The sequence below is a fragment of the Podarcis vaucheri genome (genome assembly GCF_965113315.1).
Source record: "Podarcis vaucheri genome assembly, chromosome: 14".
NCBI classification, from domain to species: domain Eukaryota; kingdom Metazoa; phylum Chordata; class Lepidosauria; order Squamata; family Lacertidae; genus Podarcis; species Podarcis vaucheri.
The window spans coordinates 5,010,410-5,022,762 of NC_138752.1; the positions used below are offsets into that span (position 1 = coordinate 5,010,410).

A 12,353-nucleotide genomic window follows, 5' to 3' on the forward strand; every position below is an offset into this window, starting at 1 on the left:
CCTCTTTAATTTGTTAAGATTCTCTTGTTCTAAATTTTCTAAAGTTCTTGTTGTATTTATTCCCAAGTACTTTATTACATTTCTTAATTTTATATCTTTTTTCCTTCAAAAAATTCCCCTTTTCATCTTCATCATAGTTAAATATCATAATCTCTTATTTAGACCAATTAATTTGCAACCCTGTTGTTTCTCCAATTTTTTTCAAATGTGCCTCTATTACCCCCCTAATATTCTTAAGTCTCTTCTCTAGTCTTCGGAGCAGCTTGAAGTGGGGAAGGAGAAAAAGGCCCTCCTTTCCTTCTACTCTACAGTTTTAATCTGAAATCTTAGGTACAGTACTGCACCCAGAGATCAGAAACAGCTCGTGCTAATGAAATTCCATCTCACAAAATGCAATGGGAGTTTTGAACACTGTTTACAACATAAATAGATCATGATAGTTCCATGTAACAGCACAGTATTAAGATTGTCATTAACAGGAATTGTTCGCATTATTATATCAGAGTAAAAATTATTATTCCTGAAGAGAAGAGTGAAATCCTGGTGGGTAGGATTATTGCTCATTTATCTGTTGCCATTTTCTTATGGTCCCAGCAAGACTCCTTTTAGGTCTAGAGGCTCTAGCATTCAGATCAAATAAAAACAAAATGTGCTTCGGAAATTTTCAGTGATGTGAGAGTGAGAAGCATTGCTTTAAAAATTACCTCTGAAGATGAGAAATAACTCCATTTATTAGTAGGAAGTGAACCATCAGCTCCCACTTCTCCCACTTCCAACTCGAAAGATGTTTTGTTTGCTATGGTGTAGAATGGAGTCAAAGTAACTATCCGAGTGAGATTGAAACTGCTCATTTTAATGCTAACGCCAACCTGCAAAAATGATATTATTAAACATACTAATATAAGCACCATACAGTGTTTAAAAAACTTTTTCCCTTCCCTGACTGCTCAACTCTTCAGGTTTAAATGAGAGGCAAGGAACAAATATAGATTACTTATCTAAAAAGTGAAGAAGCCATGTAGTTGCTCATTTGGGTTTGAGAATAATCTGGTTATGGTGCTCAAGGGCTCAAGAGTTTAACTGCAAGGAATATCTCTCTAGCTCACTTACAGCACACAAACATAGAAACACTCCTTTGTTCCTCACAAGCACACTGTGGATGTGTAAACTGAAATTATAAAGATCAGAATGTGATGGCTTTTGCCTGCATTTCCTAGCACATAAGTAATATAAACCAGCCTAGAGTAGGAAAGTTCACTACAGTGGTGCCTCGCAAGACGAAATTAATTCGTTCCGCGAGTTTTTTCGTCTAGCGAATTTTTCGTCTTGCGAAGCACGGTGTCGGAAAAGTTTTGGAAAAGCTTCAAAAATCACCAAAAACCTCAAAAAAGGCTACCACACCGCGTTCTATGAGTTGCTCCTCGAAGTCAAGTCGCAACTGTATTAACGGTGTTAAGAAAAAGGAAACAAACTTGCAAGACGTTTTCGTCTTGCGAAGCAAGTCCATAGGGAAATTCGTCTTGCGAAGCAGCTCAAAAACCGCAAAACCCTTTCATCTAGCGAGTTTTTCGTCTTGCGAGGCATTCGTCTTGCGGGGCACCACTGTATTGTCGTGGTCTTCTACTGCCACATGGTCTATAAAGGCTTGGTTTGGGTGGTCTTTTAATCCCTGTCAACTTCCTTTCAAAGATGTAACATCACTCTCTGCTTTTGGACAGGCATCATAGTCTGTGCTATGTTCCATATATCAAACTGCACAGGGGACACCAAGGAGAGCAAAAGAAGTATCAGAAAGATGGCCTCGTGCACCCTAAATTATTACTGAAATTCAAGATGGATTTTGTTCTATGCATCTGGAATGAACAGTAATTAGTATAAGAAGTACAGAACCCAGATATTACCAGAAAATCCATAAGGTTAGCTGGGCACTTTACACATCCGTAACTTCCTACTGTATCCAGAGAGAAACTATTAGACCACGTGCTAGTGGAGATGCTTAACTGGATCTACATCAGGAGGAGAGGAAAAAAACCATATTATTAGATGCCAAAATCAGAGGACACTCATCTGCTTCACAGGCTTTGTGATGAGTTAATGGCTATTCCAGGGATCACAGGAAAACAAACATGCTTCATGTGCAGAGACAACTCACTTGGAAGCCTTTCATTTCTGGCTTCCTTGACCCCACTTGCCCCAGTCCTCCCTCTCAGCTGCAACACGTACATATCCCGTCCCCCTTCTAGATTACTCAGGACCTTGCCTCATACAGGTATCACACAGAGACAACTTTCACCTTCTCCCTTCAAAGAACCCCTTTTAATCCTCGCTACCCTTCCAATTCAAGCAGCACTCTCTCTCTCCCTCTAATGCATAGGGGGCTACCCACTTCCTTCCTGTATGTGTCCCTTTACCAATTCTCTTGCCCCCACTCCACCCCCTCACTCCCACTCCCTCCCAGGAATCCCAGATTGGGTACCACACAGATCATCACTCTTGCCTGTCCTAGATTAACCTTCCTCCCTCCCCTCACTCCTCCAAATGCCCCCTTTAAGCCCAGTCACTTTCACATGCCCAACCCATAATTCCTCCAAATCAGGCCACAGAGCGTGTCTGGGTTGCAGGCCCTCACCACCTGGGTGAAGCTGCCAGGGGTCATCGCCCACCAGTAGGCAATGGCCCCATGGCAGGACCTCAGATGCTGCCTCCTCAATGCTGACCTCTGCACCTACTCCAGTAGCATATGCAGCTCCTCAACAGTCTCACTTCCCTTGGCACTGCTGATACTCAGGGCCACTATCAGGGTGTGCTGCTGTAGCCCACTTCTCCTGGGAACTCCCCCCGGCTCCCGCCATGATAGCAACCTGCAACCTCCCTCAGCGAGAGCAGCTGCTGCGGGTAGTAGAATTTACCAGCTCTTGCTAAGCACCCCTCTTCACCCTCTTGGCTCCATTTCCTCTTGTAGCAGCAACTCTTGCAATAGCCAGGAAAGCCAGCACCCAAGGTAAGAAGCCTACCCCTTAAAGGCCAGCATATGTGAACTTGGCATCATACCTTATTTTTACTGAAAATGTTCCTTTTCTTGAAGGAGAACAAGATAATGTCCCTAAAATCCGCTGGGTGTTTTACATGCACATCTTCAGCACGGTACTGTAGAACACGGGAGGTTTTATTGATGATCCAGTAAGGACTGTACACAGACAGAACCATCCGGCTGCCGACTTTCCTAATGTGAATGTATATATCAACTGTTGTCGTGTCTGCAGAATTTGATGTGAAGCACACAGGAAAGAACTCTGGCAGCGAGTCACTGAGTCGAAAGTGTCCGTTCCAGTTTTTACCTTGATATTTTATCAGGACTAGTTCCATTATTTCACCACTGATTCTCGAATGAAGAACATCAGCAGTGCTCCCTTCTGGCAGTTCATGGGCCTCTGCTGTTCCCTAAAAGTAACCAGCAAAAATTATAGAATATTTTTTGGAAAATAGAGTATCTACACTCAAGGACATCTGCACATCTTTCTTATTATAAAGAAAGAAATATAAGCAATATCGATCAGAAAACTGGCACAAGGACATCATAAGCCACAACCTATTTTTAACACAATTGAAAATGATGTAGAAAAGAAACAGCTTTAGGAATATTGCAATAAACACACAGTATTCTAATCATCTCAGCTTAAGACCCCAGGAGTCTATGACAACCTTCCCCAATCTGGTGCCCTCCAGCTGTTTTGGACAATTCTCATCTGCTTCTACTGGCACAGCTGTAATGGCTGGCACTAGCAGAAGTTGTAGTCCAATACATCTGGAGGGCAGCAGGTGGGCAAACACTAGTCTATGACATAGTTGCAAGTCGTGCAGTAACCTTCTTCCTCCTTCTGTTCACCCAACCAGGTCCTGCTAGAAGAAACAGTAGCAAAATTGGGAATTTTTTAAAAAATGAGCCACTTATACCTCCAAGTCTTCAGAACTGCAATAATCCAATCATATGCAAAAATCATAAGGCTGTTCACTTCACAGACAAAGACACACTTAATGCAAAGTGGTTTTAAAATTACAACAGGCAATTGGAATTAAGATTTATGAGCAAGGTTTTTCAAGGCATACCAAACTTAAAATATGTTACACAAGACGGAAGCAACTCTATGAAGGATCAAATCATCCCTGGCATTTTCAAGTCACCGTATTTTTCGCCCTATAGGACGCACTTTTCCCCCTCCAAAAATGAAGGGGAAATCTGTGTGTGCCCTATGGGGCGAATGCAGGCTTTCACTGAAGCTTGGAGAGCGAGAGGGGTCGGTGCGCACGGACCCCTCTCGCTCTCCAGGCTTCAGGATGCTATCAGCAAGCCTGGGGAGCCCGCGGGAGTTCCCGCAGGGCTCCCTAGGCTGCGGATAGCAGCCTGCTGCCCGGAGCACTGGGCGCTCTGGAGCAGAATGCCCCACACTTCGGGCAGATATCCGCAGCCTAGGGAGCCCTGCAGGAGTTCCCGCAAGGCTCCCTAGGCTGCGGATAGCAGCCTGCCGCCCGGAGCGCTGGGCGCTCTGAAGCAGAACGCCCCGTGCTTCGGGAAGATATCCTTTTCTCCTCTAAAAACTACAGTAGGTGCGTTTTTAAAAGCTCGGGCTTCCCCCGCGGCTGTGGGGGGGGAATAATTTTTTTCCCTTTATTTCCCACCCCCCCCCAAAAAAATTAGGTGCATCCTATAGGGCGGAAAATACGGTATGTTATATCCAGTCCTGAGATGGTATACCTCAAGCAGATATCGTAAAGAGTAGGGCAGAAGATTCCGCAAAGTGAGTGTTGGATAGAGATGAATAATGTAGGCTGGATCCCAGCTCTCCCCATGGGATGCAATGAAGTTTAACTCATCAGGCACAGCAGCAGTATTCACTATTAGAGGCAGAAAATTGACTTCAGTTGATGGACACTGTAGCATACACTTGACTTCGTTGCTCCTATGAAGCTCTTCTCTCCAGGATATGTAGGTTGTGGAAGGATTATACTGACCATCTAAGATCCCAGCTGGCTGAACAAATAGCTGACACCTAAGCTCAAGTACAAGAAGGGAAGGAGGGAGAAATCAAATCCTTGTTAAATTTTGGGGTTCTTTATTAAAAAAGTAAAACTGCTTAAGAAATCTGAAGCAAATGAAAAAAATACCTATATGAATCTAATGGAACATGGAATTCCTCTTCAGGCTTAGACACACCTATAGGCTCCAACAGTTTAACATTCTTAACAAATTTGTAAATTGTAAATGGGACAGAGAAGTGGTTCTTAATCTGAAATTAAAACACAGCATATTTTACCAGTATGTATAAAGAAAGTGGTAAGCAGCATTTGATAGCATTGTAAACAATAAAGGAGCCAGCAAACAATGTTGATGTACCCCTCCTAGAAGCTAAGATACTATTTGACAATACTCTACCCAAACTTTGACCGAAGTTTAGCCTTGCAATTAAATGCAGCGATCTGCCATTTATATTTCTTTGGGGCATCTTTTCCGCCCGCCCACCCAAATCTAAAGCAGCCTTCAAATCAACCACAGTAATTTAACACAAGCATTTTAGAACACAATAATCATGCTTTTAACATACAACATGATCATTTACCTGAAGCGGAGAGCGTATGGTAATAACTTTATTTCCTTCTGCTGCATCTATCTGCACTACAACAGAATCTGAGTGATCACTCTGAGGATTTCTTACATTGTGAAGTCTTCTTCCTGGTTTTGCTATGGGAATATTTGCCACCTCTGTGTATCCTTTAGGTCCTGTTTTTACAACAACAAAGCAACAACTAAATAAAAAACCCACCCCTTTTATTTAAATATATACAAGCAGTAATATCTCAGTCCCAAAGACTTACAAGTTACATGACATTTTCAGTTTAAAAAGGATCAGCAAGTGTCAGTCTACTCTTCCTGTGACTGTATCTCTTCATACAACGATGATATCAGAAAACACAGTCAAATATCTCCTTCCTTTGGAAAGCAAAGTTTTCCAGGAGGAATGCAGAAGACTGAGGTGGAACCTGAGTTGCTTCTTTTCTAGCAGCAGAGGGGATCAGTTTTGTTTTATGGCTGTTATGTGCAAAAACACCTAATTGCTTGTACTTCTGAAGTAGTCCAGTAAAAGGAGGGGTGCATCTTGTGCTTTTTCTGAATGCATGGGAAACACTTAACTTGAAAATCAATCTAACATTGCTCATTACAACTATTCTTACTCAGAATTGATTCTAACTTAAGCACAGGCATTTCTAGAATTGTGAACAGTTCATGTACTTAGTCTTGAGTAGCTTACTCCCTACCAGAGTTGTTTGCCTTGTCCCCCTCCCTCCCCAGATTAACCCTCCTAAACACACGCAGCATTCTTTACATCTTACCAATGCTCAAAGTGAATAGAGAACTTTCCAGGCGATACATTGCAGATAACTTTCCTCTGTGTGGGGTATCCACTGTAGAGTATTCAAATTCCAAGTTCTGATCAATTGCTATATCATGAATATCTTCTTTTGCAGCTAATCCAACAACCTGGAGATTTCTGCATGTATGAACTTTGAGGGGAACACCCAGAGCATTTCTCACAGTAAAAGGAGCCTTGTCTTTTAATGCATAGTCATACGTAGAGGCAGTTCCTTCTGAAAATCCCTAAGATGAAGCAAACAATTTAAAGTATACATGGACTATAAATGTTCTTGGGCTACTCAATATTCAAAGCTATCAGAGATTAAAGTTGACCATTAACAGCAGAAGAATGAAAATGAAGTATAAGAAAGAAATAAGCTGAATAAGATGGGGGAATGGTAACAAAGAACTAGATTGAGAAGTTTTAAGGGAGCTCAAGCGCTCATAGACTGAATTTGATGAAGGCGGGAAGCAACCCAGAGCATCAAGGAAGCAGCATTCTACTATCAAAGCATTTGTTCCTGCCTGTAACCTTTAATGCTTTTCTTCCCCAACTATTCTATATTATTTCATTTATTTAAATATTTTCTAGACCTTTTAACTTTAAAATACAACAAAGCGGAGCACAATATACAACATAAAAGCAGCATAGTATAAATAATTATACACATCATAAAAATATTGTCAGAGCTGCTTGAAGATCCTAGCTCACAGAGGATCACGCTAGCCAGCGATCATTTAGTAAAAGTCTTTATTGAATTACAGTTTCCATTCTCACGCTGCTGCGCGCAACTCTACGTCTAGTAGCTAGATCGACGAAGCTCCGTCTGAGTCTCCGCCCCGTGCGCACCAACTTAATATCCTAGCCCTGCTCCACCTTTTCCGCCTGACTGTCCTCCTCTGGGTCCCTCTACCCCCCGGGGCTTCTTCCTTCCGGGATTCTTCTGACGCTGACCCGGACCCTCCTGCCTCCTTGCGCCGGGCTTTAGGACCTGGCTCCCTTTCCGGGCTGCTTACTGCGCCGCCTTCCTCTGCATTTGAACTTGGCGCGCGCGCCCAACCTTCCACTTTCCTCTTAACCGTTTCTTCGCTCCCCGATGGAGGTGTGGCCACTCCTGACTCATGCCCTCCCTCCTGTGGTGAGCTGCCAGCGCTTGCCCCCTGGCTCCCTTCCTCTTCCCTGCTCTCTGGCGGTGACGCTGGTCCCGATTTCCAACTGCTCTCCTCTGAGTCCCCTCTGGCTCTATCTTCCTGGGGTGCCCCCCTAGACTCCCCCCTTGCCCTGGCCACTGGTGCTCCTTTCTGTGAATCCTCTGATTCACTGGAAAGACTCGGAGATCTCGGGTCGTCGTCATCACTCATCTTTTCTTCTGCCTCCTCCCCTTCGCTCTCTGTTTCCTCCCTTGCCCTTGCCTCTGCTCCTAAACCCCTGACATCCATCCCCCCCTCGAAGCCCCCCATTCCCCCCTCCCCTCCTTCCGGTGCTGGAGCTGGGGTGTGCTGTTGCAAAGGGACGAACGTCGGATATCGTTCGCTTCCCGTGGCGGGCCTCCATCTGAAGTCTCGCGGGTCTTCCTCCCTGCTCTCGTCGACGGCGGTCACCTCCGCTTCCATCTCTGTGCCGCCGTGCTCGAAACCAGGGTCGTCCCCGAAAACGTCCATGTCCGTCTCTCCCTCACTTCCTCCTGGCGGCGTTGCTCGTCCTGGGCCTTCCAGCCACCTTCTGCGGAACTGCTCCTCTGGTCTATCGTCCCACCAATACGAGGGTTCTGATGCAGATCCCGAGGGTGACCCCTCCGGGGAACGGACGTCTTGTGTCGGGTCCTCGTCCGAGTCGAACCCCCGGAAAGTGCTGGCCGAAAGCGTGGGCGTGAAAAGCCAGTCGTCGAAAAAGTCTGCTGGCATAGGTCTATGTGGGAAGAGGGCATGAAACTCGTCTTTGAGTAGAGGTTCGTCCAAGGCGTAGCCCGGCACCCAGCTGTTCGCACTGGCCAGGGTGCCCTCCTTGGCGAGAAAGTATTCTACCCCCTCTTCCCCCCATCTGGAGTCCAAAATCTCCGTGACGTCATTGATGCGCTCCTTCTGTGCCACTCCCGCGTGCCCCGTTCTGTCTCTGACCGGACTCGGCGCCGTTCCGGGTTCCTGGAACCTGTGCGGTGCCTTGTAGGGAGTGAGCACCGATCTGTGGAACACCGGATGCATTCTGGAACCCTCCGGAAGTGCCAGTCTGAAAGCTACCGGGTTGACCTGCTCTTCGACTTGGTAGGGTCCCAGTTGTTTATGCCCTAGTTTCTTCTTGGCCAACGACCTGGCCGGCACTGCGTGGGCTGCTAACCAGACCCAGTCTCCCACGTGGAGCTCTTCGCCAACCCTTCTGTGCCTGTCCGCTTGTACCTTGTATGCGTGTTTGGCCAGCTCCAGGTGGCGCCTCAGCTGATCGTGGACTTCCTGCAGCTCCGACGCGAACGCATCTGCTGTCTGCGGCTCCCCCTCCCCCATTCTTTCCAGTCCCGGGAAGGTTCTGGGGTGCCTCCCGTTGTTGGCGAAGAACGGCGTGACCCCCGTGGACACGTGCTTCGTGTTGTTGTAGGCGAACTCGGCAAGCGGCAGGTAATCCACCCACGTTGCAGGCTGTTGATTCGCATAGCATCTCAGGTACTGCTGCATGATGGCATTGACCCGCTCCGCTTGCCCGTTGGTCTGCGGGTGTCTCGCCGACGCCAGGTTGATCTTGACGTTTAGGAAGCCCATCAGCTTCTGCCAGAAATTCGAGATGAACTGCCGCCCGCGGTCGGACAGAATAGACCGTGGCAGACCGTGAACCTTGAACACGTGGTCTATGAACAGTTTGGCGGTTTGCTCCGCCGTGGCCACCTTCGCACACGGAATGAAATGTGCCATCTTGGAAAACAGGTCCACCACCACCAGCACTGCCGTCTTGCCCCTCGAGCTGGGCAGATCTGTGACAAAGTCCAGAGCCACCCTTTCCCAAGGTTCGACCGGAGTTTGCAGCGGTTCCAACAGTCCTGCCGGCGGTCTGTGCACTGGTTTGGCCCTCTGGCAGGTGTCACACCTCGCCACGTAGTCTGCGACCTCCCCTCTCATTCCAGGCCACCAGAAATCTCTGGCTACTAATTCCACCGTCTTCTCCTTGCCAAAGTGCCCGGCCGTGGGCGCGTCGTGCAGCTGCTGCAGCACCTTGGCGCGAAGGTCGTCTCCCGGCACGTAGATGGCCCCTTTACGGATGAGCAATCCATCTCGTAGCTGGAAACCGTCGGCCGCAGCCTTGCCCCTTTGCACCTCTGCCATCTTTGCTTGCGCGAAGGAGTCATCCTGCAACGCTCGTCGCACCGCCTCCAGGTCCACGGTGGCCGCGGCGCACGCCCATACTGTTGGTGCGAAGATGTGCATGGCGGCCGCTGGCGTTGCGTCCTCCAGATACTGTGGCTTACGGGAGAGGGCGTCCGCCATGATGTTAGTGTCCCCCGGGACATACTCTATGCGGAAGTCGAAGTTCGCAAAAAACTCAGCCCAACGTATCTGCCTCTGGTTCAGGAACTGCGCCGTGCGCCAGTGCTCCAGATTCTTGTGGTCCGTGCAAACCTGCACCGTGTGCTTGGCGCCGATCAGGAAGTGCCTCCACGCTTTGAACGCTGCATGAATGGCCAGCAACTCCCTGTCCCAGATGGTGTAGTTCTGCTCGGACTTGCTGAGCTTCCTGGAGTAAAACGCTCCTGGCCGCCACACCCCCTGCTGGTCCTTTTGCAGCAGGACCGCCCCCACGGCTCTGTCCGAGGCGTCTGTCTCCACCCTCATCGGCCTGCTGGGGTTGACGTGAAGCAGCTGCTCTTCCGACGCGAAGAGACGCTTGAGTGCCTGAAAGGACTGCTCCGCCTCCTCTGTCCAAACGAACTTCTTTTTCTTGGAGCTAAGCGTGTCTGTGATGGCCGCTGTCTGCATAGCGAAGCCCTTGATAAACTTGCGATAGAAGTTCGCAAAGCCGACAAACCTTTGGACCTCTTTTCGGTTGCGTGGACTCTTCCAATCCAATACCTCTCGAACCTTGGCGCTGTCCATGGCGAGCCCCTTGTCAGACAACTTGTAGCCCAGAAAATCCACCTCCGTCACGTCAAATTGGCACTTCTCCAGCTTGGCGTAGAGCCTATGTTGCTTTAGTCTGGTCAGCACTTCCTTGACGTGTCTGTCATGCTCCTGCTGCGATTCCGAAAAGATCAGGATGTCATCTAAGAAACAGACGCACGTCTTGTAGAGAAGTCCCGCCAACACGTGATGCATGAAAGCTTGAAAAACGTGGGAGCCATTTTGCAATCCAAAAGGCATAACTCTGTATTCGTAGGTACCCAGTGGCGTGAACATGGCCGTCTTCCACTCATCTCCCTCCCGCATGCGAATGAGGTTGTACGCCCCTCGCAGGTCTAACTTGGTGAACACTTTTCCCTTCCGCACCTTCGCCAGGAGGTCGTCGATTCGTGGCATGGGGAAGTCCGACGGCTTGGTCCCATTGTTTAAAATGCGATAGTCCACGACCAGTCTTTTTTGGGGCGTGTCTCGCTTTTTAACAAAGAATACAGGACTGCCCCCCGCTGCCTTGGACTCTCGGATGAAACCGCGCTCCAAATTATGATCTAAGAACTCTTTGAGTTCCTGCAGCTCGTCCTCTGACATGGAATACAGCTTCCCTTTGGGCAGCGCCGCCCCCGGCAGCAGGTCAATTTTGCAGTCATATGGTCTGTGAGGGGGTAGCCTGTCCGCCTCCTTCTCGCAGAAAACTTCCAAAAATTCTGCGTACTTGTGGGGAATCGCTTGCAGCGTGCCTAGCTGCAGCTGTGACTCCTCTTGCTCCCCTTCCTGCTGGGGCATGATGCAGTGTTCAGCACAAAAGGAAGAGCCGAAGGTCAGCTGCCTCTGGTACCAAGCCAGCGCCGGGCTGTGCTTGTCCAGCCAACTCATGCCCAATACAATGGGCGTGTCCGATAGCTGAGTGACGTTGAAGCTGATGATTTCCCTGTGATTCCCAAGTCGCATCACCATTGGCGGCGTCTGCTTCACCACTTGCCCCCCTAGCAACTCCCTTCCATCCACTGTGACAACCTGCAGGGGCAGCGTGGCAGGCAGCAACTGTATAGCGTGCTTGTCGACAAACTCCTGCCCTATAAAGTCCGCGTTGCTGCCCGAGTCGATGGTAATTGGCACGTCCATGGTGATTCCATTGGGCAGCTGGAGAGATGCGGTGAGCCTCACCACTGGTTTGGGCGGGAGGGGGTTCACGGGCTGTAAAATCTCTGGGGACTGCTTCACTGACACGTCTGGCTGGGCCCCAGTGCCTCTTCCTCCAGCCAGACATCGTCGTTTCCCTGCTGTGGTTCTCCTTGCTGCGTTGCTGCAGTCACCATTGCTGAGGCTGCAGTGAGCTTGTGGAGCCTCTGGGGACACTCTTTCGCCATATGCCCTGGCTCCTCACAGACGTAACACTTCCTGTTCCCTCTAGGAGGCTTCGCTTTCACTGCTGCCGGTGCTAGGGCTCTGGTTGCTGACTGAGCCCTTGCACCTCCAACCTCCATAGGTTCGGCTCCTCCTCCTGGCGGAGGCGTGGATTGCGCCCGCGCTGCTTCTCTGGGAAGGAAGGAGGGGCCCCTGGCTGATTCGCGCCCTCCACGCCCTTCGTCCCTGCTCCACGGACGTTCTTCCAGCCTCACCCCCACTGCCAGTGCCCTCTGAACGACCTCCTGGGTGGTTCGGGGTCTCTCCCCCCTCGCGATCTCATCTTTAATCAAGCTGTGCAACCCCTCCCAAAAGAGGTCTCTTACAGGGGCCGAATCTCTGTCCCATTCCAGGGCACTGACCAAGGCGAAAAAGCGTGCATGATACTGTCTGACGCTGGCCCTCCCTTGTCTTAGCCCATGCACCTCCTTCCGGGCAAGAT

At 49.0% G+C, this 12,353-nt stretch overlaps 1 protein-coding gene across 5 annotated transcripts in view; it reads right to left on the bottom strand.

The window, feature by feature from the left end:
- The window catches only part of VPS13C (vacuolar protein sorting 13 homolog C), a 127,410-nt gene that overhangs the window by 29,319 nt on the left and 85,738 nt on the right, over nucleotides 1–12,353 (bottom strand). For all 5 annotated transcript variants that reach the window (XM_082197992.1, XM_082197991.1, XM_082197990.1 and 2 more), the window contains 7 exons: nucleotides 6,388–6,652; nucleotides 5,616–5,776; nucleotides 5,164–5,285; nucleotides 4,754–5,048; nucleotides 3,052–3,441; nucleotides 1,902–2,006; nucleotides 705–869 (listed from right to left, as the gene is read on the bottom strand). In XM_082197992.1, the coding sequence (XP_082054118.1) occupies nucleotides 705–869; nucleotides 1,902–2,006; nucleotides 3,052–3,441; nucleotides 4,754–5,048; nucleotides 5,164–5,285; nucleotides 5,616–5,776; nucleotides 6,388–6,652 (1,503 nt within the window). The remainder of the gene's footprint in view (nucleotides 1–704; nucleotides 870–1,901; nucleotides 2,007–3,051; nucleotides 3,442–4,753; nucleotides 5,049–5,163; nucleotides 5,286–5,615; nucleotides 5,777–6,387; nucleotides 6,653–12,353) is intronic.